The 26684-nt window shown below is 56.0% G+C and overlaps 7 protein-coding genes across 7 annotated transcripts; 1 reads left to right on the plus strand and 6 right to left on the minus strand.

The window, feature by feature from the left end:
- Nucleotides 1-206: 206 nt before the first annotated feature.
- On the minus strand, nt 207-1174 carry GLRG_00292 (alkaline phytoceramidase; the record flags this gene model as incomplete). Its single annotated transcript, XM_008090977.1, has 3 exons — nt 207-856; nt 925-998; nt 1089-1174. The coding sequence occupies 3 exons, from the start codon at nt 1172-1174 to the stop codon at nt 207-209; spliced, it is 810 nt and encodes a 269-aa protein (XP_008089168.1).
- A 1304-nt stretch (nt 1175-2478) lies between these two features.
- GLRG_00293 (peroxidase) lies at nt 2479-3870 on the minus strand (the record flags this gene model as incomplete). Its single annotated transcript, XM_008090978.1, has 3 exons — nt 2479-2718; nt 2773-3216; nt 3292-3870. The coding sequence occupies 3 exons, from the start codon at nt 3868-3870 to the stop codon at nt 2479-2481; spliced, it is 1263 nt and encodes a 420-aa protein (XP_008089169.1).
- Nucleotides 3871-6378: 2508 nt separating this feature from the next.
- GLRG_00294 (S1 RNA binding domain-containing protein) lies at nt 6379-11828 on the minus strand (the record flags this gene model as incomplete). Its single annotated transcript, XM_008090979.1, has 3 exons — nt 6379-6915; nt 6992-11371; nt 11427-11828. 3 exons carry the CDS (start codon nt 11826-11828, stop codon nt 6379-6381), a joined length of 5319 nt encoding a protein of 1772 aa, XP_008089170.1.
- Nucleotides 11829-14122: 2294 nt separating this feature from the next.
- Nucleotides 14123-14924, minus strand: GLRG_00295 (kinase domain-containing protein; the record flags this gene model as incomplete). The annotated part of the gene is made up of 2 exons (XM_008090980.1): nt 14123-14705; nt 14755-14924. Coding segments are annotated over 2 exons (753 nt in total), but the record flags the coding sequence as incomplete, so codon positions are not given.
- A 1352-nt stretch (nt 14925-16276) lies between these two features.
- On the minus strand, nt 16277-18713 carry GLRG_00296 (uncharacterized protein; the record flags this gene model as incomplete). Its single annotated transcript, XM_008090981.1, has 4 exons — nt 16277-16750; nt 16808-18041; nt 18122-18209; nt 18329-18713. The coding sequence occupies 4 exons, from the start codon at nt 18711-18713 to the stop codon at nt 16277-16279; spliced, it is 2181 nt and encodes a 726-aa protein (XP_008089172.1).
- Nucleotides 18714-20381: 1668 nt separating this feature from the next.
- GLRG_00297 (uncharacterized protein) lies at nt 20382-23225 on the plus strand (the record flags this gene model as incomplete). Its single annotated transcript, XM_008090982.1, has 4 exons — nt 20382-20597; nt 20662-22405; nt 22463-22742; nt 22802-23225. The coding sequence occupies 4 exons, from the start codon at nt 20382-20384 to the stop codon at nt 23223-23225; spliced, it is 2664 nt and encodes an 887-aa protein (XP_008089173.1).
- A 718-nt stretch (nt 23226-23943) lies between these two features.
- GLRG_00298 (insulinase) lies at nt 23944-25704 on the minus strand (the record flags this gene model as incomplete). The annotated part of the gene is made up of 1 exon (XM_008090983.1): nt 23944-25704. One exon carries the CDS (start codon nt 25702-25704, stop codon nt 23944-23946), a length of 1761 nt encoding a protein of 586 aa, XP_008089174.1.
- Nucleotides 25705-26684: the final 980 nt, after the last annotated feature.

A 26684-nucleotide genomic window follows, 5' to 3' on the forward strand; every position in this document is an offset into this window, starting at 1 on the left:
TCCTCTAGTCTCCAACGCAACCCTTGTAATATGCTAGCATCGTCTTTACCCAGGCGCCATGTCTTCCCAGACGCCATGTCTTCCCGCAAGTTCTGTAGTCTATCCGTTGTGCGAGGCCTCTCACGTTGGCCGAACCAATTTCGGCTCTAAACGAACACCCCCACATCAGCCCGTATAACCCGGGCTCCCCCCCCCCTCTCCCACGCTCACTGTGCCTTCTTCGCAACACCGGCTCCGTCAGACGTCAGGTCCCTGATCAGCCTCATGTACCAGCTCGCGCCGTAGGCGGTGAAGATGTGCCACCAGCCGTGCAGCTCCAGCAGCCAGGCGAGCGGCAGGCCCAGTTCCCTCCGGGCGGCGCGCAGCTCGGCGCAGTACTCGAGGTCGATGTGCCACAGAGTGAAGCCGAGGATGAGGATGGCGCAGGCCTCGGCGAAGCGGCGCATGAGGGCGCGGCGCTCGGCGGCGGACCAGCGGCTGCCGGGGCCGTAGACGAGGAAGAGGGTGCGGGGCCAGACGAGGGTCAGCAGGGCGGAGAAGGTGGCGACGTGGATGAAGATGTCGCCGGAGCGGACGTAGACGACGGCCATGGCGGCGATGGCGAGCCACAGGGCGACGGCGAGGGCGGCGGCGACGGGGCGCGACCGGCGGAAGACGTAGAGCGGCTGGACGAGCGAGCCGGCGAGCACGAGCATGGAGAGGTCGTCGAGGAGCTGCGTCTCCTGGTGCATGGTGCCGTGGAAGACGGCGGAGAAGACGCCGACCAGGAGGAGGCCGACGGACTGCACGTCGAGCGTCTTGTACCACGGCGCCGCGGCCTGCGGCCTGGCGCGGGGGTACCTCAGCGCGAGGTAGACTAGGGGGACGTGGATGAGCGAGGTGGTGCTGACGAGCGGGGGACGACGGATGGACGACACAACTTACCGTAGGTGGCATTGGAGAGACAGTTGATGAACTCGGCGATGTAGCGCGTGAAGAGGTAATCTTCCTCGCAGAAGCTAAAAACGGGGAGAGAGAGGGGGTTCACGTCAGCAAATGAATGTTCCTGCTCTCACATGGCGAGCGAGTTGAGAGAGCCGGCCGCTTACTTGGCCTTGCTGGTCGGGTAGCCCCAGATGCCGTCGCCGGCAGTCGGGTCGTTCGGAAAGCGCAGAGTCTGGTGCTTATGGCTCATGGTGACGCCGGGGGGGCAATGGCCTTTTTTTTTCCTTCCGGCTCTTGGCGTTGTTCGGTGAGTGAGGGCTTTTTTTTTTTCTTTTCCTTTTTATGAACGTTGACTGCGGGCGATGAAGGCGTTTGCGTGATCTGAACGCGACTGAGGTTCAATCGTCGGAAGGGTTTGAAATGGCCAAGTCCGGAGGGGTGGGGAATCTGATTTCGTTTTGCAAAAAAAAGGCCCTCGATAAGTCGTGTTGTGAAACTTTACGTCTCGGGAACGACTCTTATCCGCATTGGGGTTTGTTGTGTGTTGTGGCTTTGTTGTTCGTCTGATGTCCCCTTTGAAGGATCAATCAAACATGACAGCAACGTCGGTCCACGAAGCGAGAAAAAAAAGAAAAGGGAAAAGAGTGGGGGCATCCTCGGCATGCATTCAGTGGGAAAGGGGAGAGGAGAGATGGATAACGTAAACAAACGTGCAGGGGGGGGGGGGGGGGCCCGCGGTCCGCTACCCCGCGGAGGCCGGGGGAGAGAGCGTGTGTGGTCCGGGACGGCCGGATGCGGGTTTCTTGGATCCACCGGTCGTGGGCTGGCTGGGCTGGGCCGGGGTTTTTCTCTGGACCGGCCTCACTTGTCACTTGTTCCATCAGGACATGGGCTCCGTGTAGCTCGATCGTAATGCGCCAACAAGGCAGCCCAGCCCAGCCCGCGGACAACCAGTTCTGGGACTCTGGTTCCGAGACAAGGTGATTAATTCCAGGTGGCGTGTGTATGGTATGTATGTTATCTATCGACATGATGCGATATGATACCACTCCGTTTGCAGCCGTCAACAATGCCTTCGTTTCCTTGACCTGTGCGTGTGTTTCTCTCTTCCCACTTCACCTCGAGCAGACAGACACCACGACGCCATGTCATACAGTATTGCCACCATCCAACACCTCCGCCACGCCTCTGTCTGAGCGGCACGGTGTTCGCGACTCAACGGCATCATGTTCTATTCTACGGATAAATTTTATTTGTGGTGCTACGCGTCAGCAACCAAGAAACAACAAGTACCCGCCTTTTGTATCGCGTTGCGTTGATTGCACTTCAGCCACCTGTTTTTAGAGTGTAAATACTGTGGGTATTGAATTATTTATGTCGTGGTCTTGAACCAACCCGTCTTCTAAACACGACGATGCATACATGTACAACCAGGTCAAGCGACGAACCTCAACCCCCTCGTTTAATGAGAGAGAAAAGAACGCTACAGCCATTATATTCCCTGTCGCGCAGACCACCATCACCCAATGCCACCCGTCCCGTTCACGAAACCTTCTAGTTCTTGTTGTTGACGGGGGGCACCTCGACGGAGGCCGGGTCGCCCTTGGCGATGTCGTCGGCGACCTTCTTGGCGGCGCCCTTGTTGCCGACGCTGTTGAGCCACTTGTCGAGCTTGAACTGGTCGATGATGCGGAAGCCCCTCACCGCGGGGGGGAGCACTTTGGTGCACTCGACCAGCTGGTTGATGTTGTTGACGCCCAGGAGCGAGAGGCGGATGTATTCACGGGCGTAGTCCTGCAGGGTTTTTCCATGTTAGTACTTGCTGAGGCAATCGTCGCCAGTTGGGACATCCGGGGGAGAAGGGGGGAAGCTTGCCTCGTTCCAGTGCTGCTGGCCGCCGATCCCGGCAAAGTCCCTGAACTCCTTGGAGGTCTCGGGGTGCTGCGAGAGGAAGATGTCGCTGGGGAACTTGAACACGCGGGGAGGCGAGTTGGGGCTGAGCGTCTCCTTGTAGTACAGGACGTCCCACACGCCCGGGGTGCTGTCCTGGGGGTCGCCGGCGCGGGACGTGTTGACGAACTGCTGCTGGCTGGTGGTGTGCGCGCCGAGCAGCGCCACGAGGCCGTGGGGGGAGATGGTCTTGTCGCGGAAGAGCTGGATCAGCTGGTCGGCCGGCTGGAACGGGCTGGGGAGGAGGCCGGTCGGCGCCGGCGTGGAGCTGTCCTTGCGCCCGACGTAGGTCTTGATGCGCGGGCCGAGGGGGCAGACGACGGTGGCGACGTTGGCGCCCATCTAATTTCTCGTCAGCATGCCCGACGCCTGTTTCCTGTCATGTTGTCGTCGTCGTCATTGTCCCCCGCAACGTACCTGGATGAAGTCGCCCATGCCTATGTCCCAGCCCATGCCCTTGTACTTGCCGTACAGCTCATTGAACTTGGCGGCGACCTCCTGGAGGCCGCGGTTCTCGAAGCGGTCGATCTCGCCCGCGGCCAGCAGGATGCTGCCGTCGGCGCCGCCGCCCTGGCCGGCCGTGGCCTTGGACCAGGTCCCGGCGTCGTGGAAGCCGAGACGGACGGCGCCGCGCGCCAGGCTCGTGCAGCGGCCCGACGAGCCCGCCATGAACTTGTACATGTCGTCGGCGACGTACCGCCAGACGCAGCACGTGTCCTTCTTGCACTTGTCCGACGTCAGGTTGGGCACGCTGCTGTACCGGTCGTCCGACTGCGGGTTGCCCTTGCCCTGGAGGAGCCGCTTGACGTCCTTGCCGACGTTGGTGAGGTCGCGGTCCTTGAGGGTGACGAGGTCGCCGAGGAGCTCGGTGGACTCGCCCGAGTTGCTCGTACGGGCTTTGATATCGGCCATCTGCTCGCCCATGCCGGGGTAGGCCATGGCGCCCGGGACGGAGGCCATGGCCAGGGAGGCGGCGAGGAGGGATGTGATATGCATCGTGACGAGGCGAGTTGGATTACAAGTAGTAGGAATATAGCTAAGAGAAGTCAAGTAAGAGAAGGAACCCAGAGAAGCGAGTGTATATGACGCCGATGGTCGTGTAGGAGAAGGGGAAGCAAGGAAAGCGGCCTGGTGGAAGAAGAGACCAGGACCGGAACAAGGAGACAGGAAACGGCGCCTTATATCAAGTCTCGGAGCATCTTGGCAGCCTAGTCGCTGTCTACCAAGACCTGATCTTCGGGACCAGAGGCCGGCCTGCTCAGGTTTCCCCAGAGACTCCCGGACGGCTGACAGGCTTAAAAAGGGCTCCTCATCGTAGCGTGCATGGCTCCTTCGGAACGGAGCTTCTTCTGCCTCAGCCCAATCCCGAACATCAAAAAGCCCCAATCAAGATCTCACGGAACCGTGAAGCGTGCAGCTGTTGGACTTGCAGCGATCTGGGCGCGCGCGCGCGCACGCTTCGTAAACTTTTTTGCTCCTAAACTATGCCTCAGCCCTTGTGGGAGGTAGCCCAAAAAGGAGGACGACGGTGAGAAGGGCAAGACACGCCACCCCGGACTCCCGGGACACCCCAGGAAAGGGACAGGAAGAATGGAACCAAACTAGTATCACGTCAGACCCAGCCCGTGGACCCTCTCGGGGGGCACCTCACCATCAGCTTAGACCGAGGAGGATGATCTTCTTCGAATGCCATTCGCCGAAGCCAGGTTGGTCTGATAAAAGGCACAACAGACGGAGCCCGGGAGTCTGGACAGAAACAGCATCCATCCATGCGGCCGGAGCTACGATGCAGGCTAGGTCGGGGCTATCGATGGCCTTCATATGCATAGGGCAGTCATGCGTCGGAGGCGTTTGTTGCGTGGAATGCAGGGCCCTGCTCCCGCGCTCGGCCGTGTCACGGTAAGCATATCTCGCTTTCGACAAGCAGGGGGGAGGGCTAGCGGCCTCTCGTATCGCGCACCGCTAGCCACATTAGCAGGCGCCACGCCCAGGTTCCCGGCCGGGAGTATTGGGCGGCGAGCGTTTAAGCGTTTAAGCTTGTTGCAATGGTGTCCGGCGCCCCTCCCCGTCAGCGTCTAGCTGCAAAAAGAAAAAGGGGGCAACACACCGCCGTCGTCCTGGTGGCGAGCTATGGTGGGACGATGCAGGTAGGTCAACGTCGGCTGAGGCTAAGGAAGGGGGTCAAGCTGGCAAAGCCTCCGAGTACCGGTAAGTCGAGCCAGCCGGCCAAGCCAGCCGGCCAAGCCAGCCCACTTGGACGGATCGCGGTGCGTGTGTGTGGCTGGCGTCCCGTTGGCCCACGATGGCCCGGGGTTTCTCCTCGACTTTCTCTCGGCGAAGTGCTCTTTTGCCTGACGCTATTGAAGGCCGTCATGCGGTGACAGGTGGGTTTCGTTTCCTTTGTCGTTTCCCTGCCAAGCCGAATGGGAAATGAGAAAAGTCAATCGAGGGGTGGGATATTGGCATCCGATATTGGCATCCGATATTGCTGCTGCTGCTGCTGCTGCTGCTGCTGCTGCTCAAGGGACCGGCGCTCTTCACTTCCGCAGTATATGCCGGCCGGTGCTCGGATGAAAATGTCAGTCACGCACATATACGAGCGCGCGCATATGTCCGTCATTGGACATCTCTATTCCCCCTTTTCTCGGATGGCGTCGATGGCCTCGTGGAAGAGCACAGAGCAGGAAAAAAAAAGGGCAGCCCACCACGAGAGTCTGTGTCTCTGCCCCGTGCTGTACTGCGTTCGCTGTTCCGGTGCCACTCATGCCACGAGGGACCGCAGCTATGCAGCCAGGCAGGCTGCTGTGCTTCTCAATACCTGTGCGGATGTTGTCTCGCGCCCTCCTCCTCCCCTCCTCTGCGGAGAAACTTGGCGGGTGCTGGTATCAGACGAAAGCTACTCCTGTGATTCTTAGGACGGACGCGAGGCACCACTGCAGGCGAGCCGCTACGCGCGCACTGACTAACCCATCGGACTGTGTCTGTATGAACCGAGGGTTAGTTAGTCCCTCTGCCAACCTGATGTCGAGTTTCTTGTTTTTTGCGCAACCATGTCCATCGTCGAGCTTTGTTCGTCTGTGAGGATTCCCTTGCATGAAGCTGGAAGGGGGAGGTTTTCCAGCCGCAGCCCCGACAAAAATAAAACAAAATGCGCGCGTGAGAGGATGAAGCATAAATCTTTTTTAGCCGTGGCGCAGGTTAGCTAGCCGGGCTAGCTAGCCACAAGTAAGCGACACATGTCGTCGTCCTTCAGAGCCAGCTCCGCGAGCCGACCATTAGCTTCTTGCGAATGTAGGATTCCTCGTATTATCAAATTCAAACTTTGATATTGACACATAATAAAATATAGGCTTCGCTCGGCCTAGCCCGAGGACAAGAGGTGGGGAAGAGATGGAATGATGAGCTTTTGTCTGCTCCCCCATGCAAAATTTCCATTACCCTCCCAGAAACTTTTCCTTTACTTTTTTCTTTCTTTGTTGTTGTCCGCCAACATCTCCGAAAATCTTACTCCTCGTCGTCATCCGCTTCGGCCGCTGCGCCCTTCTTGGCCTTGGCCGCCGCAACCCACTCTTGAGCCTTGGCCATCACCTTGTCCCGGCCCTTCGGGCTCAGCTTCTGCTCCCACTCGGCCCACCGCTTGAACCACTTCATCGCCTTCTTGGGCTTGAGGCCCTTGGCCTTGGTGCCTCTCTCAAAGACATCCCTGATTGCCGTGGTGTCCGGTTCGGCCGCCGAGATCTCGAGGTCAGCAAGCTGGTTCCACAGGTCGAATCGCTTCGGCCACGTGGCGAGGATCGTCTCGAACGTTGTGCGGCCACGCTCTGCATCGCCGTTGGGCGACTTGAACTCGAGGGCGCCGAAACTGGCCATCAGCTGTGCCGTGTGGCGCTCCTCCAACGCCTGAGTTGCGCGAGGCAGAAGAGCGCGCGCCCGGTCCGGCTCGTTCATCGTCACGTGCAAGAAGTGGGCGTAGTTCTCCCACACCTTGGGTGACTTTGACTTGAACTTGGCCACCAGTGACTGGAACACATCATCCGCTTGCTGTTGAGAGAGAGAGAGAGAGTGTGTGTGTCAGTCGGCATTCTGATTGACAAATGGTCATGGGACTGCTGCTTACCTTGAGCTTTCCGCACTGGATGTAAATGCTAGCCAGGCGCTCGTGAACCTCTTGTTCATCGTTGTACTGGCAAGCACGCTTGAAAACCTCCTCAGTCGACGCCTTGGTGCCGTAAGCGACCTCCAAGTTGAGGTACGCAATCCAGACGTTGAGCTTCTCCGTCTGCTCGCGGATGTTGATGGTCTTGATGGCGCGCTCGGCGACTTCACGTGCCTTGGCCAGCTCGCTGATCTTCATCTGCAGGGCCATGTACTCAATCCACAACTGAGACGAGTCAGGCTCTCCCAATAGAAGACGCTCGTAGTCGGTAGCCGTCTGGGGCCCGTGAGCGTCGAGGTCGGCCGTGCGATCGACCTGGATTCCGCTCTTCTTCTTTTCCTTCTTCCCCGTCGCCTTCGACTTCTTTGACTTGCCTGTTGACTCGTTGTCTGATTCGTCGTCGAATGCGTCGCCTGTCCAGTCGTACTTGCCACCACTGAGGCCCTTGCCAGTAGCTGTGTCGACCTCGTCCATCTCAGCGTCGCTGTCATCTTCGTCCTCCTCTGCCGACTCGTCCTCCTCGTCCGAGTCGTCAATGTTGTCTGTTCCGCTGATCGTAAGCTGGACGCCGCCATCTCCCATCTCAATATCAGAGTCTTCGTCGCTGTCGAGTTCAGCACCTCCATTAACGTCCTCCATATCGCTGTCCTCGTCAAAGTGACTGGGCCTGAGGCTGAATGTAATACGTCTCTTCTCGTCGTCCACAGAAAGGACCTTGGCCTTCACCACGTCGCCCTCACTGTAAAGCCTGCGAGCGTCCTCCACGGGCTTCTCGGCCATCTCACTGCGATGGCACAGGCCACTAACGTTGAGCGAGTTATCGACGACAATAAAGGCGCCAAACTCCTCAACCTTGCGGACCTTGCCGGTGACGATCTGACCCTCTTTCATGTCCTTATAAGTTACGGGGGGCGTGTAATCGTTCTCGACAACGGAAGCCTTGAGACTAAGCTCCACCTGGTTGATCGCGGCGTCGACGTTGATGACACGGCCCTTGACCAGTTGATCGACCTGGAAGTTGCCCTTCCAGTCCTTGATGTAGCGGTCCGAGAGGTTGCTGATCTTTACCAGAGCGGAGACGGTACCTCCGAGCTGCACAAAGACGCCCTTGTCAGTGACGTTCTTGACGAAGCCCCTGATTATGTCACCAGAGGAGATCTGAGAGAGCTTGGTGATCTCGCGGTCGACAACAGGCGAGGTGGAGCTAAGAATCCGAGACGGGCGGGTAGAGAGTCTGAGCCTCTTGTTGCTCTTGTCTACCTCGACAACCGATACTCGGATGATCTCGCCCTTGTTGTACTTGAGAGTGTTTGCTTCATCGTAGTTGTCGCTGAGATCGACCAGGTGGACAGGACCAGAAACAGAGTCGCCGAGTTTGACCATGACAGAACGATCGGTCACCTTGGTGACCCTGCCAGGAAGCGCTACGTTCTTCTTCAGAGAATCCCAGGTAACCTCGGTAGAGCCTGTGGAAGAACGAGAAGAGAGGTCCAGGTGTCCCTTTTCGGCATCAACGGACAAGACGCGGACCTTGAGAGCAGACCCAACGGGGAAGTGCTTCTCAAGGTTTCCAGCGAGGGACAAGTCGTCCGAAACGTCCATGATGCTGATTCTGCCACGGACAGAAGGGGACAGGTTGACCCACAAGCAGTTCTTACCGTGGTTGTTGACGAATGCGACGTGAGATGAGCCGACCTCAATCTTGTCATACGAGAGCAACTCGACTTCCTTGGCCTCGAGGTCGCTCTTCTTGGCGGTGAACTCAATGAGAGAATGCGAAGAGCGATGAGAAAACGGCAGGAAGCGGTAGTTTTTGGAATCGTGAATACCGATGGCGCGGACGCGGATGATCTCGTTTGCCTTCACCTTTTGCAGAGGGTTCTTGCGGTTCGTGATGTCGTCCCACTTGTCATAGAATTGCGAAACATCGATACGGCCCTGGATGTTGTCGGCGACCTTGACATTCAGCTGAGTATCCTTAACGGAGGTGACCTTGGCGTTTAGTATCGTGCCGAGAGCAACATCGTTGATGGTTTTGATGCTATCGTCCACCGAGTTCACCGCAGACTCGGCCGCAACTGGCTCGGGCTCATCGGCAGACGCAGGGGCAACAATGATGCGGTTTTGCTCCGGTTTAGAAGACACGATCTTGACTTCGATGCTCTGGTGCTTGCGCATGCCGAACGCCTCCTTCTCCTGCGCATCCTTGGGCAACTTGGTCTTGGGCAAAATAGCAGTGAGGCTGCCACCGAACTGGACGTAGACGGCGTAGGGACCGATCTCACGGACGTAAGCCGGGGCAACAGTGCCGACGGTAGCATCCTCGGCATTGGAGAGAAGCTTGCCGTTCTTGCCGGCCTCGACGAAGCTAGGCTTCTGGGAGAGGATGACGGCACGACGGCGTTCGTTCTTGTCAAGTACCACGAGCTCGGACAGAGTGTTTCCGACGTTGATGCGCTTCCAGGCAGCCTGAGTCTTGCTAGCAGACTTGTCTGACAGATGGCCTGTGCGGATGATGGCCTTGAGGCCGCTCTCCTCGAGGTCAACAAAGACTTCGTCTTCCGTCTTCTGGCTGACTTTGGCAGAGACAATATCGCCAACCTTCAGCGCCTTGAGCGCAGCTTGCTTATCCAGACCAAAGGCCGAAGGGTCCTTGCAAGAAACGACCATCCTGCGCTCCTCGGGATTCACATCAAGCACATGGACACTGACTGCCTGGCCAATACGGAAGTGCTCTCTGGGATCCTTGATGTAGGCCTCGCTCATCTGAGACACGGGGAGGAAGCCCCGTATACCTCCGAAGAATTCGAGCTGAGCACCGCCTGCAGTGAAACTCGTGATGGTTCCAGGCGTTTGCATGCCAACCTCGACCTCGTCGTAGTTCTTGACGATTGGAGCATCGGAGTTGACGAGGGTCTTCTTTAGCGTCAGACGGAGCTGGCGCTTACGAGGGCGTACTGAGAGGACTCTCGCCTTGACGGTGATTCCCTCTCTGAACTTCTTTTCCGGGTGCTGAAGCTTGACGTCGGCAAGATGGGAATCGTGGACGTAGCCGCTGATGCCCTCGGCCAACTTGACAATGAGTCCGCTAACGCCGTTCTCGCCGATAATAACCTTCTCGACCTTGCCCGAAACAACTTCTCCGACGGGGACATCCTCGAGGCGGATGAAGGGCTGGTCAAGCACTTGCTGCTGGAAGGACAGCAGGAACATGCCATCCAACGAGTTATAACCAACAACTCTGCCGCGATGCTCAGAGCCGACCTTGTAGGGGCCGCTGGTCTCGTAGAGCGCATCAACCTTGCCATCCTTGACACGAGAAATGTGCACGAAACCAGAAATACCGGGAACGCCAGCGTCGACGTAGAGACCAATTTCGGGCTCAACTTTACGGACCGTGCACTTCTCGACAAAGGAGGCAATGGGGAGCAGGTCAAGAGGGGCCTTGGCTCTGCTGCCCTTGCCCGATGACTTTGGCTGCAGGTTGACGATATGGGGCAGCAGGGAGATACCCAGCTTAGGCTCTCTTGCGGCCGGGAAGTTGCAGATGATTCTCGCCTTGACTCTGCTGCCCACGGTATACTTGGCCTCGAGGTCAACCCCGTCAGGACCGACGCCGGAGTGGATCAGGTCGGCGGTGACAGGCAGATGACCAAGGAGCTTGCCCTGCAGGCCTCTCGAGGTGACTTCGGTAAGCAGAACATCGGCCAGAGATCCAGGCAAGAAAGAGTTGATCGTGGGGGCGGTCGAAGCCACAAGCGACGTGTTGCCCAGCTTGAGGGGGTCCGTCGACAACTGGACGACAATGCCAGTCACGCTCTTCACAACACAGAGGCAGACGGCACCCGGCCGCAGGCTAGCCTCGTCCATATCCGGACCGACTTCCTTCTTGGCAAGGAAACCCTTCAGATCTCCGTCGATGCCCAGATCCATCTCGTAACCGTGGTCCTGGACACTGGCGATGGAGGCCATGAGCGTAGTGTATGCAACGATATCATCGCCGGTGATTCCACTGTTGGCGTCGGCAGGTCGGAGCGAAAGTTCGATCCGGCGTTTCGCCTTGCCGGAGCCCGATTCTTCTGCGGTCGACAATACGTGTGCGCGGACGTACTGGCCGACTTTGAACATGGTCTGCAAGTCGATTTCCTCATCGTCGTCGCCGTCGTCGTCGTCGCTCTCCTCGTCGGCGGCATCCACATCCTTCTCGAGTTTCGAATTGATTGTGTCCGAGATCGAGGCGATTGACACGTGCCCTGTGAGGTTGTTGGGCAGGGCAACTGTAAGCTGGACGGAGTCGATGTGGGTGATTTGGCCGAGCACCAGAGAGCCCTTTACCAGTCGCTTTTTATTTTGTTAGCGGCAGTTCTCTAAGAAAGTGGGCGAGATTTCGACTGACCTTGAAGTTAAGACCCTCAATCTTGACGGCGTCCTCGTCTCTTGCGGGCTTCAGGTCCTTGGTTTCCTTTGCTTTCCGTCTCTTCTCCTTCTTTGCCTTGCCCTTGACGTTGGTGTCGAACGCCTCGGCCTCCTCCTTGGCTGCATCGGCCTTGGCCTCGATGGTGATCTTCTTCTGTTCGAGAGGTGTAAGGACGCTTCCGCCGCCACGGGGGAACAGAGGCTCTTCATCCTTGAGCAAGGCCGAGACGGCGGGAGGCCTCGGCGCGGGAGCGTCCTCGGTCGCCGTCTTCTTTTCCTTTATGGGAGCGTCGCGCTTCGAGGGCCGGGACACCTTGGAGGCCTTTGCTGCTTTGGATGGAGGAGTGCCCCCGGGGGCATCCTTTCGCTTAAGTGAACTCATGTTTGTTGTTGCGCCCAAAAACCAGGTCGCAATTGCTTGCAACAGTCCCGGACTCGATGTTATGGAGGAGCAGGTTCAAGAAAAAAAGGCCCAGGGACCTTTTTGCGACTGCTCCACCGAAACATTTTTTTTTTCCCAAGCGTCGGGCGGGATGTAGAGCGATAAGATAGCGAGTATCGATAAGATATGGCTTATCTACAGTAGGGGGCAGCTGGTCTTGATCCAAGTTGGCGAGGTGGGGCATCGCGGATTATCGTCTGTGCTTCGCTGAGAGGAGTAAAGCCTCAGGCATTAATGCACCCATCTCGCCCGGGTGGGCCTAGCCAGCAGGAACGGTTGTGCTCATGCACAAAATAAACAGCCTCAAATTCCGCGCCCCTCAGTCGTAAGTCGTAGGCGGTACACAGTATCGAGAGCAGGGAGGAGTTGACAAACAGGCGCTGATCAATTTCACCAACTTCACCAACTTCACCAGCAGCGCCGTTCCGACCGTGCTGATCAACGTCTGGGCCGGCGACTTTGGTTGGGACCAAGCCTACGAGGTGCCTGGCGAGCGACCCATCTCGCCCAGGCGTGCGGTGATGGCTGCCATACCATGTCCCTACATATGCCGACCCTCAATTGTTGTACAGGAAGACCATAACTCTTGCAAATATTACAGTTACCATTAAACATGCCTTTACCATACGTCCAAAACTAGGAATCGTGTTCGGAACAAGAGCGCGTAATCGCAGTGTTTGAATCTTTCAGTTTGGGATCAGAACATGCTTCCATGTTCCCACGCTCCAATTTAGGGTTATCAGTGAGTGGCTAAGCCACGCTATGTCATGCAGCGAGATGAACAGGGACGTGATAGCAGACAACTGCAGGATGCATGCAGCAACATCCCTGGCAATATGGTCTACTGGGGCGCATAGTTTATTTCTGCAACACCGTAGGACATGCGGGACAGTTAGTAAAAGGCTGTGACAAAGAAGGGCTGTTGAAGACTTGACTTTTGCATCGGTTTTTTTTTGGTTTTTTTCTTCCCTACCCTGTGGCCATGGCCAAGCGGCTTTTCTCTCCTATTAGGGATGTGATGGCTGCAAAGTCGTGACAATATCACACGAGGCTGCGTCTCGTAACCAACTGCAACTGGAAATAGAAAAGTTGCACAATTCATCACGAGAGTTCGCTGACACGTCGCCTAACGGCCTTGAGATGATGGGTACATCAAGGCCTACCTTTGTCCCCTGCTCCAACCGTTGGCTTTGTGTCCCACTCGATTGTCATCTGCCTCAAAATCCAGCGGCAATCACCAAGCTGGAAAGCAAGCCCCATAGGCAGGGTAAGCCTGTGTTCGCTGTGTTGGCTCACTGGCAACTTCATATCCTACACTTGCACTTGTAGCCGGCTACTATGCGTCGTTTCTCTACGAATTGGTTGGTGACATGTTTACGGTCTGAATGGGAATATGTTTCATCCTATTTTTCCTTGCAGTTGTACATACAATTGAGACAGAAGTACGGTACAGCACCATCCTCTTCCAACATACCATTCATATGTCTGCTGATCCAGCTTAACAGTCACACTGTATGCGCTTGTCGTTTTTTTATCAGGTCTATGTTTGCAAATAACAGGTGGAAGGACCCTGTCATTCGCAAGATCCTGGCAAGCGCTAAGCATCTAGCGCCTATTGGATTCGTTCAGCACGGATCTGCATGCTGAAGGACTTGTCTAGGTTAGCACCATGACAACCTTCTATTACAGCACACGGCCTTCTGGATGTGACAGCCTGATTTCTGTGTAGAACTATTCTTGCCTTCGGAATGTCAGATACGGGCGCCATACGTTTTGATTTTCAAGTATAAAACCTCATCAATCCAGCTCGCAGGTTTTTGACGCCAAGAATCAAACACCACCAGACGCAACCAGACACAACCAAACCACAATGTGTACCAAGGACCGGTCAACCAAGATCTACACATGTGGTGACAGAATAACAGAGGATTCGAACTTCAAGGCTTGTGGTAGGCAGTCCGAGCCAGGCCACACAGTCACCGTAAACACTCTGGGCTCAAGCAGACAGAAGGGGAAATACGGCCGGTATAATTGCAGCAACCCATGATTCTAAACAAGAAGGTAAGCTTCGCACCATTAAACTAGTGGCTATTACTAATAGAGAACCCAGCTAGTATAGGTCTATAAGGGAGAATCACGATAGCTAGTCTTTACTGTAACACTCATTGCTCATTTGCACAACAAACTACAGTCACTACTTATAGAAGCCCACACACAATCCACACTCGTTACTATTACATGACTAAACCCACATCCTGTTTTACATCAGCAGCGCTTTTGTACTTGCCAGTCCAACAGCCCATAATAATATGTCTTCCCCATGAAGAAGAAACATCCGGAAAATCCCCTGCCTTGAACCTTTTCGTAACCTGTTCATCATAGTGTTCGACGTTTTTCCTGTCCAGCCTGTCCGTAACACCAGGCTTACAAAAAGGCCACCATCCGGTCACTATGGCGTAGAAGACAGAGCCAAGAGCAAATATGTCCGTAGCTGGCGTCGTCTCGAACTTCAAATTCCAGAAGCCAGCATCGGGTGGTTGCCCGCCATCCAGCCCACGCTGTTCGCACACCGAACCATTGAAGTCGCTGAGCCACATATCCCGCCCGTGAATCAGAAAATTCTCAGGCCGTAGGTCAGAGTGCATGACGCCACGATCGTGAATGTATGCTATGACATCTGCTGCTTGGCAAAACCATCGTTTATGTTCAGCCATAGTGACTGCCACTAGCCCTTCTTCAAGGTATTCCTGTAAGTTGCTGTCGGCTTGGGCTAGCAACAATCCTTGGCGGCCCTCGAATTCGCGACATCCGTAAAATCTATGACCGGTTAGTAGTAGTAAGACACTTTATAAAGGAAAAAACAGACGGAAGTATCAGCTTGCTCTCTCCGAGTGCTTCATAGATTCCTCGTTCCACTTCGAATCCTTTTGCCCTATCTCGATTGAGAGCATCGTGACCTTCGTTTGTGGAGGGAACCTCTCTTGGTACTTTCAGAACTTTTCCCGGCTCGATTTCATATATGTTTGAAGATGAGCCTCTCCATCGAGGCTCGTTCGTAGCTGCCATGACCATGTCGACTCTATTGTGATAGAGACCAAGGGAGAAATCATGCAGAGGGAACATGAGCCCCACTTAGTGAGTTGCCCATCCAAGTCATTTATTCTCCTGGGTGAAACTAGTCAGCACATGCAGAGTTGTGAGCTATGGTCTCGGACCAGTGTTCTGGCGATTCCTGTTGGCCAGATGTCGTTGGTGGAATATGATGACCAAGTTTGATTCGATTGTATGAGCCCATGTTTCCAAAGACAGATCAAATTCAGTGTCTAAAATCCCCAGAGAAATTTGCCTAGTTGAATGACAAGATATCGACACTATTTAGAAATTGAGTATCTCAGGTCTTGGCAAAAAGGTACTAGCCCACTCGCAACTGTCCCTTTGGGGCAGTAATTTAGGGAGTAACTTTCCATGTGCTAGGATGCCCCTGCTACCGGGGGAGACATCCGCGCGGAGTGTTTGTCGTTCTAGTTAATCGTTCGTCCCACTCCACGACACCCATAGCCTGTACTCAAGGGGCGCTGCAGGCTTACTCCAAAGTGACAATGGCATGATATAAGTATACGTTAGTGGGTGAGGAAATAATTTGCCAATCAATTATCTCTAGACCAGTCACATATGGACAGCCCCGTTCATAGTACCAGTGCAGTACGAGTTGCAATTTGTTAGTTGTGAAGGTGTTAAAATAGCAGTGAACGGGAAATGCTATTCCATCATGAAGGCGCTGACTGGTTCTGGGGACTTCTTTCACCCAATGTATTGAAGCTTCCCCATCCGCACCCTCAGCAATTCATACGCAGTGATTATCAAAACTGTGACCATGCAAGGGGGGCACTGGGGCCTGTCACTTCTTGAAACTCTTCCCCCACAAGTATCGCTGGACTCAAGATACGCTCCACCAAGCCAGGTCCCATGTCCCACCATATATGACGTCTAGCAACCTGCGCGACTGGCCTGGAACGTATAAGTCGCAAGTTTGAGCGGGCACCGGGTCTGCGACATGCAAGTTCGCAACAACCAACGCGAAAATACAACCATAGGCTCATAGCAGCGGCGCATCTGCGTGCGCTGAGAACTGCCATACCATGTTCCCGCACATGCTGTCCCCAAATCCTAATTTACATCAAGACCACAGCTCTTGCGTATATCGAACTTGTTTTTACGCAAAGGCTTTAGAACTTGAAATCATGTTCAGAACGAGAGCGCGTATTTGTAGTGTTTGAACACCTCAGTCCGAGATCGGAACATGATTCCATGTTCTCAATCTGGCGTTATCAGTGACTGACCGCAGCCATGTCATGCACCAGGACTATTCCGTCCGTCGCGCAACACTTTCAAAACCCTCCAGTTCCTTCCAACCTCTTGATCGCTCCAACCAAACCTTTTGCCCAGCTGAACCGCCCAGGGTCAACTCCTGTCGCGCCATCCGCCTCTTTCCCGTCTTCACCTCTCCAGACGCCATCTTCCCTATTCAATGCTCCATACCGGTGCGTGTTCTGGTTCCGCCTCAATCCGTCGATCCAAGCCTTGCACACATCACGGCTCTCGAGCATCATGTTGACTTCTTGACTGTGGAACCAGCTTTGGGTGTCCTGGTTGCCGGATCCGACAATGGCGATCGACTCGTCGACGATCATGAGTTTTACGTGGCACGAACGCTTCTTCTTCTCTGCAATTATGGGCTGCGTCTGGTCCTTGCCGACGTACCAGAAGTAGTGGAGACGTTGCCGCGCTTGAGGTGAGAGTTTCTCATACATATGGGCGGCGATCATCTCGTTGTGACCTCCTTGCATCGGCAACAACTCGCCCTGAAGTCTTGTGTCAGCAGCCATCATGGAGGACAACACACTCCTTTTTCGACTCACAGCATCATTATATCCGAGACAGACATAGGCAAACACATCAAGACCTCGTTCACAAGCCTCGAGCATGGCCGGGACCAGCGGCTCGGCATTTAGCGTAGGCGTCTGGATGAAGACATTCTTCTCCGCATTACGCAGCGCTGACAACCACGCCGCGTTCTGCGGGTTCCCCATCGACTTGTGGTTCGGCGGCCCGTATGGCGGCCTGTTGACAAGCGCGATAGGAAACGGCTCGTGTGTGGGGTGGGGGATGTACGGCGTCATCTCGTCGGCCGGGTCGCTCTCCGGGGCGGTGCCCTTGAAGTCTTTGTTGATGGTGTGGTTGAGGTGCCGGCTGACGGCCTGCATTTGCGACTCATTGGGCTTCGCCGAGACTGCGGCTTGCACGCGGGCAACCTCGCCAGCGATATCATCGTCGTAATGCGGGTCCTCGTGGGTGTGCTCTGGCAGAGAATCATTCGCTATGACTTCTGCGAACGGCATGGTCTGCGAGACTGATTGCCGGTTCCGGATATCCCGAGGCGGTGGGCTTGAAGCGGTCGATCCACTGAAACCGTTGGCCTCGCCCGGCGTTAGAATGCGGTCGGCGCCGGGGCCATAGGCAGCGGCGCGCTGCGGCATCCGAGCCGGATCAAGCACAGCCCTGTGGCCTTTTAAAGTTCCTTCGGGGGTGAAAATGGAGTCGTGACTGACCCCAAAGCTGCCCAGCTCGCCCAGCGCAGCTGGCGTCTCTCTAGTCGGCAGAGGCGGGTCAAGCTTCTTGTGCCAAGTAAGCAGCGCCATATCATACAGGCTGTCGACGATGGGGCCCTCGACATGAACCATCATTTCCAGGTTATCGTTGTCCTGAATGTTGTTGCTCTGAACCACGCCAATCCTGCGGTCGACGACCATAAACTTGGAGTGGAAAGTACCGAGCATCGGGTCGTGGTAGTTCATCACTTCCAGGTCGATATTCGGGATCTCCTGTTTCGACGGCAGACCGACAGCCTTGCCGGTGTATTCCTTCTCAGGAACGATATAGTGAGGCTCGAACAGCTGTTTCGGGCTGCCGCGGTCGTAGAGCACTTTCATCGTGATCCTGGTCCCCCGCTCCCCTGCGCGGCGGGAGGCTTCCTTCATGGCGTTCGTGATGTACTTTGACGCGGCACCGTTTTGCCAAAAATTTGTCGCGAGGATTACCTCTTTCTCTGCCCTCACGATGAGATTCGACATGTGTCTCACAATGTCGGGGATGCTGGTCGCTGATGAGTTCGTGCTCCGAGTTCACTGAGTTGGGGGGGGGGGGGGGGGGGGGGGTTTATTATGTGGACTTACACAGAGAGAATGGTGAGCGGGACCACGCCGCTGCTGCCAAGCAATGATGGACTCGCCATCCCACAAGCGGGATCGTTGTTGAGTGTGCCTAGAGCATCATGGTACAGCTTTATCAGGTTAGCGACGAAAATCTGTGAATGTGACTGTGAGGACGTATGCATGCTCTTAGAAACAGCCTGCTTGGCCTCGTCGTCCCCCATTTCCCACACTTGAACGCCACCTCGAGCTCATCGTCGGTCACCTCCCCTTGTCCGATATCTCTAATGTGTTTTGGCTCGTGGAGACTGCTCTTGTAGTTGTCGGCAAGCTCCTTCCACGCGTGGCCAGGCGTCAATGTGGGATTCTCAGCAAGAAACCCCGATACGGTGTTGCTCGACGCGCAGAAGCTGGCCAGAGGCTCGCTCAGCGTGTGCGCATTCTGGTGCTCCGACTTCGTCCGTTCGTGGGGCATCGCTGACGGATCAGGAAAAGAGGGCGTTGTGTTCTGGTCGGGGACTCTTGGGACTGAATAGGCACTGTAAGGAAATTGAAAAACGGTCTGGTAGAGGACATTGCCAAGCTTTGGCAGGCCAGTCTGGCCCTGGGAAGACATGTTTGGAATTGGTTATTATAACACCGCACAAAAGCCAAGCGTATGCCAGCAAGAAACAGGATGAATTAAATAGGTGTGGAGAAAAAGCAGCCTTCGCCCAGAGATGCGTCGTCAGTGAGGGAGAAAACTGGCCGTTCTAGGCGTTCGTCACGTAGATAGAGATGTGTGTAGGTGCCGTGAGAGCCGTGCGGCCCACGGATTATGATGTAATAACACAAGACCAACTGCCAGCTAAAAAGCTGGCCATCTGCGTCAAAGAAACGTGCCGCGCATCCGATACACTAGCCGGCCAGGCCAAGCCGTGCCAGCAGCGCGCGGCAAGGCGTATTCCGACGAAGCTTGTATGTATCGGTGCACCCAGAATTAGCAATTGCCGGCTAGGAACGTTACCTATCAGCTGGTAAGCCGGAGGGGTGCCGGGGTGCCGCCAATCCGGCCCCCGTACAAACCCTTTTTCTCAATGGACAATCGAGTGCATATAAATACGGGACAGTAAGACAGCCAAATATTTTTCCAAAGTGCACTATGATTGCCTCGTCGGCCATGATGGGCGTGCACCGTACTCCCTCCGTTGGTCGTAATGTTGCTTCCTAGCTTAATACCAGCTGCTGTTTCCAGTCGCACAAACTGTGGAGGGAGCTTTTGACTGTCGTTGTAATCGACTCCTTGAGTCCAATAGACTGCTTCTCCCTTCGACTAGAAAGAACATAAACCAGTCTTGCTATGTGAATTTAGTTACAGGAAGCGGCTGCGTTATGGCCTCGCTTTAGAGATGAAAAATACGAAAATATGTCTGATGAAGGGTTAGACGATCCTATTATCAATATCAACAGCAACAGCTGGCTAACACCATTGGTGGCATAGCCTCCACTCAACCTACATGCAACTCTCTACAGTGTTCTCTGATCAAGTGCACAAGCAGAAACAGAGAATTAATTGCCGACAGGAGACCCGATGATCATTGACGTGCCACTTTGTCGGGTCAAGAAAAAACCCCGAGCGTAAAGGGTAATATATAATATTATAACCACAGGTGCTGTAGTATCTAGCCCTGTAGTATAACATGGCGTGGTTTCAAGAGTGCTATAACAGCATATATGCACCCTCCAACGTGTACTATAATCCCTGGGTTAGCTCTGTAATGATGTTTAAGGGCGCCTCGGATGCAGCTGCCCTCTACACAAATCAAGGACATGTAGAAAGAAGACGCACTGATAATAAAGACAGCGACACCTTCAAACCATGGCGTTGTCGCAATACAAACGGAGTATGGCTCTCCTATTACACCACTACGTATAGCGTAGCAGCCAGTGTGTTCCGAAAGCATGGTCCGTGCTCGACCGCCGACCCACAACGTCTTATCTAATCAGCAGGGAGAGTGCAAGTCAAGTCAAATGGTGTAAGGAGTGCTGTAGTGTAGGCATGTGCGTGGCACTTTCCTTGAGAGGGGTTTATCGCGAGTGTATCCGTACCGGTACATTGTACAAGTACACTACTCCAGGCAAACCATCCAGTCTTCCCCGTCTCAACAACACCTGTGTTATTGCTTCTCGTCAGCCTCCAAACGTTGGTTTCTTAAAACGAACATGCAGCAAGTCGACTTCCCACACGCTGGCCCGACTTTCGTCCACCACTGAGCACTATTCTCTCCTTACCTCCATCTCCACCATGTCCCCTCGAAAGCGCCAGCGCACCGCTCCATCCAACCCGAGTTCATCCAGCCCACTCACGGCAATTGCCCCTGCGATAGCCACATCGGCTACGTCACAGGTCACTGCCGTTGCCGTTTCCGAACCCACCAACCGCCCAACGCGACAGATGCCTCTGATCAGGGATAGGAGCGGCAGCGAAACCAAGAACACTCCTCAAAATTCACAGAAACAGGTACTGCGCCTTCTCCGGGGTTGCTTGGCTTTCCCATACGCAGGATGCTAATCCGTACATGCAGGTCCGAAAGGCACGAAGTTGGTACGGCTCCTGGCCACGCGTCCCAAAGTCGTCCGCGTCTACCCAGCTTGCACGAGAAACGATATTCGGGGGCACACCCAAGCCCCTGAGTACACCCGACTTTCGCCGATTTGATACGAAGAAGAGTACAGACTCGACGAGTTTCGACGGTCCCGCCGACTCCTCAACGTCCTTACCGCAAATACCCGAAAACGGCGCTGTAATGACAAGAGATAACATCACAAACACAAAGACGGACAGCGATACCATAGCAGTGGAAGACACCGACTCAAATCCATCACATATAACGAAAGGAACACCTACAAGTACCGACGACACCGCAAAGCCGAACGAAGAGCATCAGACAGCCCAGCAAACTGCCGCCACGGCAGGCTGGTTCGGCTGGCTGGCACGGGCACCAGTGACAGAGACGCAGGCATTCACGCCGGTCGAAGAGCAACCGAAAGAAGTGGCGCCTTCGAAAGAACCTGAAGTTCAAGCCGAGGTCCAGGCTGTATCAGTTGATGAACCCCCGGCACCGGAAACACACGAAGAGCAACCCGGTCCAAACCTGCAGGCATCAACGAATTCGTGGTTCGGTTTCTGGTACTCGAACCCTCCTAAAACAGAAGCCCCTCCAAAAGACGCCACAGTGAAGGCGGCGAGCGTCATCGAGGGCGCCGGTGCTACAGAGCCACCTGCGAAGGAACCTGAGGACGTAGTCATGGACGACGCACCTCCGCCGCCAAAGCCAGAGCCTGCCAAACAACCGACGGCCGGATCGACTTGGGCCTTTTGGTCGAGGGAGACTCGCCCCAAGGCCGAGGGAACGAAGACTGCATCGGCACAGCCTGAATCCGGGGAGTTGGCAGTGATTGGACAGGGGTCGGAGGCTCACCCTGAGCACACTGGCCTGAAAGTCAACCAGAACCAGTCCGACGGCAGTGTAAAGGATGGGAAAACTGCCAAATCATCAAATGACGCAAAGTCGTCCAAAACTACCATTTCGGGCATGGTATCTGCGCCCTCGACACTCGGGAGAAAGAGTAAGAGAACCCGGCCCCAGTCGGTGGACCTAGACGCACCTTCAAGGCCGGGGACTCCCAATCGACCAGAATCGGTAGCCTCATCCAAGGCCTCCATCATGGAGGCAACGCTGAGAGAGCCACCCCTCAAACCAGGGACACCAAAGACCAGTAGTAGTCAGGAAACCCCCAGCAAGTCAACGCCAGCGAATCTGGTGTTACCATCATTTGGGGGCACATATCGGATGAAAGAGAACCCATCAATTGTCAAACAAATCACATCTTTACTGCTCAGGACTCGACAGCCACCCGCGAATCATGTGTACAGAGCAAAAGAGACACCCAAGATCAAGAAGGCCATTGCCATCGGTGTCCACGGTTTGTTTCCCGCTACGTATCTACGACCCATGGTTGGGCAGCCCACTGGGACTTCGTTGCGATTTGCAAACTTGGGTGCCGAAGCCATCAGGAGGTGGACCGACGCCCACGGATGCCCTGATTGTGAGATCGAAAAGGTGGCACTAGAGGGCGACGGAAAGATTGCTGACAGGGTAGACAATCTGTGGAAGCTGCTTCTGAATTGGATTGACCAGATCCGTAACGCGGATCTGATACTGGTTGCATCCCATTCCCAGGGTGTTCCGGTGGGAGTCATGTTGTTGGCCAAGCTGATAGACCTCGGCATCATAACTAATGCCAAGCTCGGTGTTTGCGCCATGGGTAAGTTGGTCTTCGCTGTTGACCAAACTTGAACGTCAAAGCTGACTCGTACCATAGCCGGCGTCTCGTTGGGCCCGTTTCCTGACTACAAGTCGAGCATGGGCATTCTCATGGGAGCCGCCAACGAGCTGTGGGAATTCTCGAACCCGGATAGCGATATCTCGAAGAGATATGAGCACTCCCTAAAAGAAGTGCTCCAGTACGGCGCCAGGATCACTTATATCGGCAGCATTGACGACCAGCTTGTGCCGATGGAGTCAGCCGTCTACTCGCCCGCATCCCACCCTTACATCTACCGCGCCGTTTTCATCGACGGCCGCATCCACGCACCAGACTTGTAAGCTCCCACCCCTCTGCGTATCTTTTTAGCTTGGGTTCGGTCTAACACAACACCAGTATCGCCCACCTCGTTGGCTTCGCCCTGAAACTCCGCAACCTGGGCGTCTCTGACCATGGGCTGCTGAGGGAACTCTCAACGCCGCTCGCGGGCAGCCTTTACTCGGGCGAGGGCCACTCGCGCCTCTATTACGACGATCAAGTCTACGACCTCGCGCTCGCACATGCCCTGGAGACCTCGGACGTGCGCCCCAACCCGCCCGCCACCGTCACCCACCGCCGGGACGCCAACTCCTCCCTCGCGAATCCAAACCCGTACCATTTGCCGTGGATTATGCGCGGCCTGCTTGAGGAAGACTTTGTCCGCACGGAACTTTCCTCCGAGACAGAAGAGCTACTGCGGCAGTTTGACGACTGGAAGCCGGTCACGAAGGCACTCAAGGACGTCAAGTACCGATTAGAGGCTATTCGATCCAAGCTTTAGATGAGAAGTGTAGATCAAACATAGACGCCGGGGTAAGAAGTGCCTCGGAAGACAGGAATTATGGCCGATGACGGCCGGGCTGGTCTTTGGCGTGGCAGTCAAGCCTGCGTCTGATGGTCTGATAAACGACGTACACCTCACCCATTGAAGTGGTGATCTTTTCTATGTTATGTACACCTAATCAACGGGACCTGTTATTTTTAGCGAGCAATACCATCATGAATTACAATACATCTCAAGACGCTACCCGCACAAATCTAGTCGTACTTAACGCAGACCAGTAGGAGTTGGTTATCCTGGGAGCACTGATAACCCAGACGGACGCGAAATGCAAGATAATAGTGGGAATGGATATGTAATTCTTTGTATTACCCGAGATGCAAGTTTTCTATCTATACATCCGATGCAGAGCGTGACCTGGTACGCCCCCCGCATACACGACGTAAACCTTTTTTTTTCTTTCTTTCGACGTTGCCGGCCGTTTACTTTTACACACACACATATCACCCCCCCCTGCTTTCTCTTTCTTTGGTTTCTATGGTACAAAACATGGCCTGCTGTCCCTTGCCATAGCTCTATCTTGACTTCACGCTCGTCCCGCCTGAGCACGCTAACCTCTCATGTATCAAAACAAGAAAACAAAAACACATTTACAACGGTAAAGCGGAGGAGGGGAGAGCCCTACCCCCTACCCACCCCCGGGCGTGCGCGTTCCCTTTCATCTCCGGCCCAGCTGCCAGTCGTAAATGGTGTTCTGGATCCCCTCCCACTCGAGCGTGTGGGTGCTGACGCCGTGGGCCTGGGCCTCCTGCAGCACGACGGTGGGCGAGCCGCTGCCGCGGCCGGGGTTCTCGACCATGCCGCCGACGACGAGGCGGGCGACGCGGCGCAGGTCGTCGACGGTGAGGTCCTGGATGCGGCGGCACATGTCGGTGACGGGGATCTTGCGGCCGTGGACCTGGACCTGGCGGCCGAGGTCCTCGAGCTCGACCATGCGGCTCTCGAGGTTCATGAGCAGCGAGGACCGCAGCTGGTTCTTGGCGCGGTCGACCTCGCCCCGCTTGAGGGCGGAGAAGCCCGTGTCGAGGGTGAGGGCGCGCAGCTCGCGGCACATGACGTCGAGCATGCTCGCCGTGCGGCCGGGGATGCAGCTCGCCGAGATGCCGAACAGGCCCGAGTCCGTGTACGAGTGGTTGAAGGCGACGCACGACTCGACCCAGCCGTGCTGGTTGAGCACGTTGGTGTACAGGCGCGAGTACATGCCCTTGCCGGGCCCGCCGGCCGAGAAGGAGCCGCCGCCGCCGAGGAGGGTCTGCAGCGTCGCGAGGGCGTAGATGTCGTCCGAGGAGATGGGGAGGCCCTCGAAGGCGAGGTGGATGTGCGTGAAGGTCGGCATGTTGGGGTTCAGCGACGGCGGCTGCGGCGGGAGGGAGAGGAAGCCGCCGGTGTAGCGGGCCGGGGCGTCGATGTCGTGCGGCGGGAGCCCGGAGAGGACGGAGGCGCCGTTGGGCGCCGAGGTGGAGAGGTTCTTGAAGAAGGGCACCTTGGACAGGAGCTTGGAGGGTTGCTGGACGGGGGAGGTGGCGGATGCGGCGGATGAGGCGGATGAGTCAGTGGACGCCGACGCCTGCGAGGATGAGCCGTCGTCGAGGGACGTTTCCGACCCCGTCCTCGAGAGGGTCGGCTCCTGGTAGGAGCCCTTCATGTCGCCAAAGTACTGCTCCGCCAGCTTGACGGCCTGGCCGTGGTCGACGCCGGCGAAGGCGACGACGATGCGCTCCGGGCGGTAGAACAGGTCGCGGTACCGCTGGATCGTCTCCCGCGAGATGCTGCCGAGGCGCTCCTCCGGGCACAGCAGGGGGTTGCCGAGGGTGTTGTCCTTGAAGGCGGCGGTGTGGACGAGCTCGGGCAGGATGAGCTCGGGCTTGCTCCAGATCTCCTTGATCTCGTACTCGGCGGTGCCGAGCTGCTCGAGGACCTCGTCCTCGGTGAGGCGCGGGTCGCGGATCGTCTCGGCGAGGAGGCCGACGGTGGTGGGCACGGCGCCGTTGAACGTGGCCGCCTGGTACATCATGCTCTCGCGCGAGCTGGCGCACTGGATGTTGCCGCCGAGCGCCTCGACCTGCTCCATCATGGCGTCGGCGCTGCGGCTGCCCGTCGACTTGAAGGCCAGCCGGTCCATGATGTGGCTGACGCCCCGCAGGCCCGCGTCCTCGTACCGGGAGCCGGCGTCGACGTAGACGCCGACGCCGGAGAAGGAGCCCGGCAGCGCCTCGGAGGCCACGCGCAGGCCGTTGGGGAGGGTCGTGATGGCGTCGAGCTCCGTCGGCTCCTTGGGGATGGCTTCGATGGTTGTCGCGAGCGTGCGACGGGACGGCGGGGCGCGGAGCGTCGTGGTTGCTGCGAGGCGGGACGGCGTGCCGGCGGCGGCGGTGGCGGCTGCGCGCCGCGGGAGCCGCGTCGCTAATGATCGAAGCATCGTCGGTTGTGTGTGGTGTTCGTCTATATGATTTTTCTTCTTCTTCTTTTCTTTTCTTCTTCTTTTTTGGAAAGAATCACCGACCAGGTTTCCTGGGGTTCGTTCCTGTGGTCCTGGTGGTGGGTGAGTGGGTGGGTTGGTTGATGGTCGAATGTGGTTCGTGATGGCGAGGCTCTGGGAAAAGTTCGCTGTTCTCGGATGTTAGTGTAGACGCACCCAGCACACCTCCACCACCACCATCCCCCCGATTTTTTTGGCCGTCTTATCGCCTTATCGCCTTGGAATCGGCGCGGAGCAGATCCGCTGCGCCGTCATCCAATCAGACGACGGGCGGTACATGGACGAGACAGAAACGTCATCCTCGAGCAGCAGAGCACCGCTATGTCGGAAAAAGGTTCCCTGTGGTCACGACGCATCCTAGAACATTATCCCGCAACGAGGCCATGTCGCAAGATGATGATGGAGTCCGATGCATGCATGCATTCCAACAATGGCACAAGACCATGCGTTTCTCCCAGTGTGTATGTATGTATTAATGTATGCTATGGTTTCGACTCCTTTGAATGCAAAAAAGTCCATTCCTCCCCCTCTAGGTTGCCGTCGTGGCAGAAATCGACAATGCCGAACCTCACCAGCAAGTCCGCTTCCGTTAAACCATTCGTTCCAGTACCAGCATGAGCTCTGTTCCGCCGTCGTAAACATAGAGCGCTCTACAATGCATTCAAACGCCTGACACCATCCCACGCATCGCTCATGCAGCCCAAAAGCTCTTCCCCCACCACCCCATACTCCCTCGGTGAAAATCCAATACGGCGCATCGGGCCGCGGCAAACTGGCGAAAAGCTAGGAAGCCGCATAAGTCTCTGCAGTCTTCGGTTTCATTTCCTTTCCCTTCTCGAGCCATTCCTGGTGAGGCGAAGAAGAGACAAGCAAGATGGAAGACGCAGGTCGACACGCACACAACAAATCAACTCAGTCTG

Source organism: Colletotrichum graminicola (genome assembly GCF_000149035.1).
Source record: "Colletotrichum graminicola M1.001 genomic scaffold supercont1.1, whole genome shotgun sequence".
NCBI classification, from domain to species: Eukaryota; Fungi; Ascomycota; class Sordariomycetes; order Glomerellales; family Glomerellaceae; genus Colletotrichum; species Colletotrichum graminicola.